We start from the raw sequence: 9,613 nt of genomic DNA, 5'->3' as shown, positions 1-9,613 counted from the left end.
TAAAGCAATATATTAAAAGTCTTGACTAAATTTTATTTTCAAATTAACAGAACTTGCTACTTTAAAAACATGCAGTCCCTGTTATAAATTTAACGAAGAACTAAGATGGTCATTGGTCAAGAAAAGGTTAGGAATTACTGCTCATAGGAAGAATATTATAAAAAGGTGAAAAAGTCCATGAGGCAAAGATGTAATTTGATGAATTCATTTAAAAAAACTTTAGTCTTCTCTTATGACAAAAGGAAAGCTTTCTTTTTTAGAAAAAAAATGTTGAAAGTTAAGCGAAAAAGAATTCATAAAAAAAGGCGATGGAGTATGTTTTTTGAAAAAATGAATTACAGAGGTTAATTCCTGATAATTTTGATATCTGATAACAGCATTTTGATCGATATGTTCTTCTATTTCTCATTTGAAATTCAAAAAAAAAAAATCCTCTCAATTCATTTCAATAAAATACATCCAAAGTAAAGTTAATGCATATAATTCCAATATAGAAATGGTAACAAAATTTTTTCTTCATTTTTGGATTTGTTTTTTTTTGAAGTTTCTGATGACTTAAGGATCAAGATTAGTCGATCAATTAACCAATTAATTGCTAATTTCGATAATGAGAATCGAGATTTTAATCATCTTTTGATTTCTTTTGCCTATAAAATTGTTAAATTATCATTTCATTATTTTCATTCACAATATCATTACGTAATTATTGTTGTATAATTATCAGATAAATTAGCAATATCATGATTGGGTTTAATTTACTGTGAAGCCATATTCATAAACTTTTATTTCTACCAAGGGTTTTTAGCATGAAATTCATTTGAATAGATGAAAAGCTTGATGGTTGCGCTATTTACCTCGTCCACTTGTGTTTTTCTTTTGCAACCTTTCTGTCAAGTAAAAAACAACCTAGCGACGTTGTATATACAGAAGCGCTAATTGAGAGATTGTATTGGTTTGTTTACATTGTTTACCGTAATATTGCTCAATTTTTTGTGATCAATTACGGAATAAAGCAAAAGAAACGCGCCTTTTACGCAACCAACAAGCGATCTATGACACGTCATTTCGGATTTGAAAGAGAATATCAATATAATCACCTATGCTAAGGTGAATAGCCATATTATTATTATAATTAGTCCACTAGAAATATCCATGTTGGGTACTACGTTTAAGAGATTTCGATTGATCAATCTCAATAAGTAAAACTATAGGGATAGGGTCATTAGAATAGCCGGGTCCTTTTAGACAACGTCATAAAAATAATGCATGAGCATTTGCGCGTTGTTATTGAAATTGATGAATAGGGAATTAATGAGAGGAGTCAAGAATAAAATGACGGATAAATTTTGGATTGTTAAACGTTGGGAAAAGTTTTTTTATTATTGCATTGATTTCGAGTTTTTGAAGACTTAGAAGTTTTAGTTCATTTATTTTCATAAACATCTGAACAGATTGGTGCTTCTAAAATTTATCTTCAAATCAAAAATCAGAGATATCATTCTTTTTATCAAAATCGCTTTTTATCAAAAAAGGATCGATTAGTACATATATTTCATACAAGCTTGCCAAAAGCAAAAAGATTGGCTAAATTTGTTCGTTTAATTGGAGGAGCAGCTGAATTACCACAATCCGTTGTACTCATTTAATTTCATAAACGGTGCGACAGAATTGCTTAATAATTTCGTATCAGAATGGTCTTTAAACTGTCACTCTTAATGTAGTGAAATCTTAAAACTGTCACTTTCAATGTAGTAAGATCCTTAATAGTGACGCTTTTGATGTAGTAAAATCTTTAAACTGTCACATTTAATGTAGTCACAAATTTGTAATCATCTACTTTCACTATTCTTATTGTTATCAACATTATCAATTAATGCGTGTTTCTGTGCCTTATAAAGAATTTGTGAATGTTTGTGAAACAAACTGACATTATGCATCAAAAAAAAATTGGAAAATCTTTGAATTTTAAGTGCTTTGATCTTTTTCATAGAACATTAATGCTGCTTAGTACATCTCTTAACTCTCTCACTAAGTTTTTTTTCCTGTTAAAAACATCAAAAAAGTTTTACAGAAGGACTTTGTTCCTTTGTCGTCATTTAATTTAACTCACCCATATCGAATATATTAAGTAAAAAAGTCTAGCGTCAAAATTGTTTAGTGCATTTTGCACGTGTTCAATGGCATCAAATACCATTAATTCAATTGAAATCTTATGGATGTAAAATATTCACGAGATGGTTTAAATAATTGGTTATCTACAGAAGACGACAGAATTTTTGGATAGGTAAAATTGCAATTTTATTTTTACTATATATAGTATATATATGTATATATATATATATATATACATATTATATTGGTAATATATATTTCTAGTAATATATATTATAATAATATATATTATATTTCTAAAAGCTCCATCTCTCTTCTAAAAATGTGAATGAGAAGAGGATAGACATATGTTTGGAATAGCAATTGTTTTATCAAAAATCATCAAAATGAAAAGTTGGTAAGTCTTCTTTCGTATATTATGTTTGCCAAACGCTATATAAGAAAATTTTTCGACCGTTTTGTATTTTATTCCACTTGGATAACAATAATTCTATATCGATTAAACGTGTATATGTAAGCAGTAAACATTGATTAGTACTGCAGAACAAGTCGAAGTAATGAAGTACCGCATGATTGCACGTATATTCCGCAGACTTTATTGCGCACTTGCATTATTGCACCCTCTGAATTTATGCTAATAGCAATGGGATGATTGAAAAAAATGAATACTTACCGAAAACCACCCTCCATTTCATTGACATCGAACAACGATGCATCTCACAATTCATATTTAAGTCATCAAATTTAAACAATAACTCTTCGATTTTTTTTTATCCCTCATAAATTTTGCTTCTTTTATGGAACAATAGCACTTATCGGAAGAGTCGCAAAGTGTACAGCGGAACCATTCCGCGTATAGTTTTATAGCGCTATGCGTAATTTCTTCCAACATGCTTAAATGAGTGAATGAGTTTATGTGCATGCATTTGTGTGATTGCACGGTTATTCGGCAAAGGATTGACAAATCCGTCAAATTCATTAATTTTTCAGAAATGATGCGAGACGTTAATCACCAAACTGTCCCGGGTTGGAAGTGATGCTTGATCTTTTCAAAATATTTAGTGCATACAGTAAATATTCAAAATATTTACTATAAATGCTCACATGGATCGAAGTTGGAATGCTCCTTCGGTTTATTTCACGAATTTTCTAAAAAAATACAATTGGGGAAATCCCAGATAGTTCATAACAGAAACTTATCCATTTTTCCTTTTCCGTAAAAATTTTCATTTAGACCACTGAATAAACAAAGACAAGCAACGAACGTAACGATATGTCAATAAAAGAAGCATTGCTGGTGGTACTTTTATTGTTATTCGGTTTCATAACGCTAATCCTACTGCAAAGATCCACTGATATGGAGTCTGAGGCACACAGACACTCTGCCCAGGATATTTTATTAGGAGGATGGTCAGAACGTGATCCAGAAGACAATGAAATACAGGTTATTCCGCTTTGCTTTTCCAGTTGATTCTTATTCAACGAGACATTTATCATACCTTGCAAGTAGATAATTTGAACCTTTAATGTACAGACTTTGCTCTCAAACACGTAACACATAAATTATCGTAAGTCAATCATACCTTTTCCTTCTCGTTTCTATATTTAAATAAATCACCGTTGTATTTTCCTGTCTTTCAATCACTGTTAAAGTGTTTCTTATTTTCTAATATGTTTGAGATTTTTATATTACGCTCTACTTCTTCCATAGGAATTGTTGTCAAATGTCTTAAATAAAGTAAATCAACAGTCAAACGATGAGTACCATTTGATGCCGATCAAAGTGGTGAAAGTTTCATCGCAAGTTGTCTCCGGTATGAGATACAAGATGGATGTACAGGTTGCTCGGTCGGAATGTAAAAAAGTATGTCGCTAGAGTTTATCTCCGAAATTATAATTGTGCAGCATTCCTGTGATCTGATGAGAAATAACCAAATTGACATTTCGCCATGGAGAAAGTAGGAAAATTGAGAAGGAACAAAATAGAAGAGGAGAGGAGAGATGAAAAGAACAATTCCTCTGAATGCAAAATAATGAAATTTGAAAGCTCATTCATTGACACTTTGTATGTCGCCTTAACAGTTAAACTTTCAGAGTTCAAGTGAGCAAGTTAACCTGAAAACGTGTAAGAGATTGGAGGGGCATCCGGATCAGGTTTGTTGAATGTATTTTCAGACTGTCCATGTACTGTATCACAGAATATAATGGAGAGGGTAGTGTGAGTGAAATGTTTATTTCGTTCAATTAGTTAGACTACCGCTGATTTTGTAATTAGGTATTTGTTGCAAGGCATATATTTAATATTTATTTTACACTTTCTTTGTGCGTTAATTATTTTCAGTTTTCTAATCCCTTTCAGATTATGACATTGGACATATGGGAGAAACCATGGGAGAATTTCCTACAAGTTAAAATCCTCGAAACAAAAGTGCTGTCGTCAATGTGATTCTCTCTGTGATTCTTTTTGTCAGTTCCATTTCATAATATTATTCTCAATTCTTTGCTTCTATTGTTCGGTGCCTAAGAACGTTTATAACTGCATTGTAAATTTTTTTAAAAATCAAAGAGTTCATCTAATCGAATAAATACCTAAAGTTTATGCCAGCTTATTAATTGGCTCTTTTGAAGTACACCATAAGGCAGGATATCTGAAACTGTTGGTCGAAACAGTTGTTCAATACATATATGATTGGGAATCTCGGGAATGGAATTTGAGAGTTTCTTGTTAGCATTCTCGTTCTTTGCTTATACTTGCTTTACTTGACACATAGGTTTGAATTTTATGCTTACTCAAATATTTGCACTAAATAAAATGAGATTGAAAAGAAATGGAACAAGGAGGACAAAAAGACTGTCCAAGTAAAAGTATGCATTATATGTCGATTTCATTGAAAACGGTGTAGATCAATTGAGAAGGGAATTCATTACTTCATTGTACTTTGGTATTAAAAATTATTTCTGTCCAGTTAATTTCCGAAAGAATGTTCTGTTAAAAAAAGTCGAGAAAATCTCTAACTCCTGGTTTAGAGAAATATTTTTGGAATTTTCGAGAATCGTTCATGAGACTTGATGCAATGTTGTACACTCATAGATATTATTATTATTATTATTATTATTATCGTTGTTAGTGAAAGAACCAAGTGGCCTTTGGCCAAGAGTTTTTAAAATTTATGTAATTATTGCATGTAACCAGTACCAGTATTATATCAACTCTCCGTCATTTGCTTGAATTATTCATCTCTTACAGCTTTGGCGTGTTACAGATTTTTTTTTTCAACAGCATTTGTTTACAGGAAAAGCCATAATTCAATCGAATAGCAATGTGAGTCTAAATGGTAAGTCCTATGAACAGCTGCACAAACCAATCCTTCCTTATCCTCAATAACAAAAAAATTCGAAAATACGCTTACCCGTTTGCTTACCAAAAAAAAAAGACCGAAAAATCTGAATTGAATATAAGAAATCGTAATCCTGTTGTAGCTTAATCTGAGAAATGATGAATTAAATTAAAATTGAAAGCAAAAGCTATGTTTTTGAGAAAAACACAACTGAACTGTGATTATATATATTATTTGTTAATTCCATTCTATATGCTTATTTCAATCAATCCGTTTCTATATGATACCCATTAATAGACACTCCGCAAAACTATACATTATATACATATATTTATTTATAAATAAACAAAAGGATTCTTCATCCACTATCTAACACTTTCATGGCTTCTAAATAGCTTTATATTCAACAATGATCCAGAAAACTATTTGTGATTTAACGATATGAACAAAATGATCATTTTTACAACTGTATCATATATGCTGTGCAAATGAAGTGCGATATACCTCACAGACAACCATTTAATTTAACTTGTATCAGTTTGACTTTTGGGACGATTATGTTTTTTCATTTCGTTTTTCTACTTTTTTTTTCTATTATCCGGTGTTTTATGCCACCCGCAAATTTTCACAAATACTTTGTGAAATTCATAAAATTCCATTAAAGTGTAAACAAAAGTATAAATTAATAAAATTAAAGCTACAATTAACTGTCAATGTTTAATAAATCTAGATACTTTTACAGTAACACTTCCATCAATATTATGTGATTCTGTAAAATGTATGCTTCCATAATTCTTCCAGTAATTTATTTATCATTAAACTTTGATCCATTATAACTCGATTCATCTCTCCAGTATGATAAGAAAAAAGGGAAGAAATATGAACCAAAGATAAAATTTAGGATGAAATCAATAGAATTTGAGGAAAATTTTAAAAAAAAACTAATAAGAAATGGCGAAGGTGAAATAGATGAAACTTAAGAAATGCAAAAGCATGAAACTAATGAAATTTAAAGAAAAGAAGTAACTTAAAGTAAGCAAAATTTAGGAAGAAAAAAAAGAACAATGAAAATGTCAAATTTCTAAAACCACGATACTTTTCGGTAGCATAGTTTACCATTACCAATTGCGAGTTTAATTTGTTCATTTCATACTGAAACTTTGCAGGAAACTGAACAAGAACTCACTTTTTTTTTAAACTAAGGTCTTTCATTTAATCATGTCATTAATTTAAAAGAAAAGTCAATTACAATAATGCGAAAAATGTTCTTTTTCAAAAGCGTATTATACAAGTTTATGAAGTATATTTTGATTTATTTCAATTTTCCTCTTCCATTTTTTTATTTTCGGAAAGAAATGATTTATTCGTTTTGAAAACAAATTTAAAAAAAAGGCCAAAGGAAGTTCAAGGCTTGATTCTGGAGTGATCATTGCCGAAAACATTTCTTTTTCAGGTAGTTTCACCACTGCCAAAACTGATGGATACTGTAACAATGTCAAATATGACTTAAACTCTAGGAAAAGCTGAAATTGATAGAAGTCACATGCCTATATCAGTGCGTGGGGAGCAATAGATGTTTAAGAGAGTAATTGCGGAGACAAATTCAATTCAATTTTATTTTCATCATTTTTTTCTTGCCCTGATAATCTTTATCAATCTAATATCTCTCATTGTTCACTACAATACTATTTTTTATCAATGTAACTATTCTCTGATAACTAACCTCCAGTCTTACAGTGTAACCTACAATATATTTAATCTACAGTACAGTTTACAATATATTCAATCTACAGTATAATCTCAAATCTATGAAATTTATGAAAAATGGCTGTTATTCACTATGTTAGATATAGTGAGTGCAACATATTGTTGGCTTGAGGAGTGCACAAATGGACATCAAACTCGAAAATTGTTTCATTACAAAAAATGATATGATTTAAAGCTATGAACTGAGGAATTTATAAAAAGTTAGAATGAAATTATGCCCATTTTAAATCGTTTGTAGTTTAATCATAGATATCTCACTGAAATGGTGTTTTATATCCATTCGAATTCTTCTTTTAAATTTTTGTCACAGCTAATTAATTTTCAGAGATTGTAAAATTAACAGAATTTGATGAGGCAAGATATTTCACATCTTATAATAAAAGTCCTTATCTGAAATTTTCATTCTAAATTCTCATCTGAAAATTTCATAATATCATACGCTGCATGTAAAACTTTCCCGAATCGAAACCGATGTACATCGTTAATATGGATTAGAAATATTCCACTTTAATGATTCATTCAGAGGAATGAGAGAACAGCTTAATCAACTTTAGATTTAAACAAACTTGATAAATAATCGAGATCTTACAGTAGAATTTCAAATTTTTAAAAAGTTTGAAATTGTGATGAATATAATAAATCAAAATTTTAATATGCCTAATAAGCTTATATAGCAATTTAAAATTTGAAAACTATGTTTAGGAACAGATATAAAGTCCGAAGAAAAGATTTTTGATGAAATCATCTAGTATCTATAAATCAATAACATCAATTACAGGAAATTTAGCAGTGCAGTTTTTCCTTCTCACTAATATCGCCTCAATTTTGAAGGTTCGGAAAAATTGAAACGAAATGAAACGAAAATGTGTAAAAAATGTTACAATGGTTTGGCATAAATTAATTTGCAAAAAAAGAAACAGCTAAAATGAAATTATTCAATGTAGAGGATTAAACGGTCATTATTATCGTTGCATTATTACACGTAGACATATATTGCTGGCAGAGGTAGTTTCCCACTCCCATCTGGATGAGCAGACGATACTTTCACAATATCAGCAGAAGTGACTGAGTCGTCTATATCAAATGCTCTTTCACGAATTTCACTCTGTAAGTTCTACTTCATTTGTTTCGATAGAGAATTTCCAATGTTTCACGTTATGAAAAAGATTTTGAAATTTCCAGTAAATGTGCAAATAAGTACGTTTTTCAAAACGAAATTATCATCCAATTAAATTGATATAAATAAAGTTTGCGCAAACATTACTTTGTAACGTTTGCAATCTATTTTCAACATTAATAAGTTGTTATGTTTGAATGAAAAATGTCCCAGCATATTGTACTTGCAATAAATGTGCAACTGTTCCCTTTTTCAACGTTAATATATTTAGAAAAGCATTTACTGGATCTTTACACAATTTTCAAACAGCAGGCGGTATTATCCAGTGCATCAGTAAATTTGAATATCTTTCAGAATTGGCAAGGAATTATTCTCTTCAATATGCATTTTATCTATTTCGCCTTCATTTTCTTCCAGCTGAGCAACATTCAAACTTTGCAAGTTTATTTAAAGTTAAAAAATACAATATAAACTGCAATATTCCGAAAATTTCAAAATTTTAACAAAATTCGAGGTAGAGAATTTCATATTGTTTGAGGAAACACAAACGGAGCAAACAGAATTGCTGGATTTACCAGTGCCAAAATTGAGTGAGGAACGGAATGCACCAATAGGTTTGCCAATGCAAGGAATAAGTGGAGAAATAGAAGGATGCTGGAACGAAGGGTCTAAAAGATATAGAGAATTCATGAATTTACCATTCGAAGAAGAGAGCGTTGAATGAGAAAGTATCAGAAAAGGGAACGAATCACAAGGTAAAGTATTTAAAGAAGAAGTAACAAATTTGAAAACAGGTAGGAGAGAATTACACCCGTAAGAACACATATGTTTCTCAAATATGCAACAGAACAATTTTTTCTCTAAATTATCCACTGTGGCAGTTTCTAAAAAGAATAAATAACTTTATCTGATTGGTATTCTTTTATCAGATGTAGCAGTAATCATTAGCTTTCCGCTTAATATTATTTTTCAAACAATTTCAACATTACTCATTGTAAAACGAAGCATAATATTACTTTTCCTTCTTTTAACAATTCATGTCCGCTAATTAATTGCTTAAAATTACAAGGATGTTGACAGAAATATATCGATTTGCTCTCCTTTACTGGTAGCATTTGATGATCCTGAATTTATTGCAAATAATGGTTTTGTAAAATGCTAAAAGACTTTTGCGTAATTTCTAAAAAATTTTAAAAGTTCTGAATTTTCCTCACACTATATCAAAGTTTTCGGATGAATGGCGATGAAATTTTGTAGAATTTATAAAACGAAATACATA

At 30.1% G+C, this 9,613-nt stretch overlaps 2 protein-coding genes across 2 annotated transcripts; both read left to right on the top strand.

Moving 5' to 3' along the window:
* The first annotated feature begins 3,359 nt into the window (after positions 1-3,359).
* Positions 3,360-4,653, top strand: LOAG_09834 (hypothetical protein). The gene is made up of 4 exons (XM_003145361.2): positions 3,360-3,556; positions 3,824-3,976; positions 4,207-4,266; positions 4,472-4,653. Exons 1-4 carry the CDS (start codon positions 3,386-3,388, stop codon positions 4,556-4,558), a joined length of 471 nt encoding a protein of 156 aa, XP_003145409.1. The 5' UTR covers positions 3,360-3,385; the 3' UTR covers positions 4,559-4,653.
* Positions 4,654-8,538: 3,885 nt separating this feature from the next.
* On the top strand, positions 8,539-9,058 carry LOAG_09833 (hypothetical protein; the record flags this gene model as incomplete). Its single annotated transcript, XM_003145360.1, has 2 exons — positions 8,539-8,649; positions 8,873-9,058. The coding sequence occupies 2 exons, from the start codon at positions 8,539-8,541 to the stop codon at positions 9,056-9,058; spliced, it is 297 nt and encodes a 98-aa protein (XP_003145408.1).
* Between the last annotated feature and the right edge of the window lie 555 nt (positions 9,059-9,613).

This window comes from Loa loa (assembly GCF_000183805.2).
Source record: "Loa loa unplaced genomic scaffold supercont3.643, whole genome shotgun sequence".
Taxonomy (NCBI): domain Eukaryota; kingdom Metazoa; phylum Nematoda; class Chromadorea; order Rhabditida; family Onchocercidae; genus Loa; species Loa loa.
The sequence above is the reverse complement of the archived record's forward strand: the minus strand, read 5'-3'. Positions and strand labels throughout refer to the sequence as shown.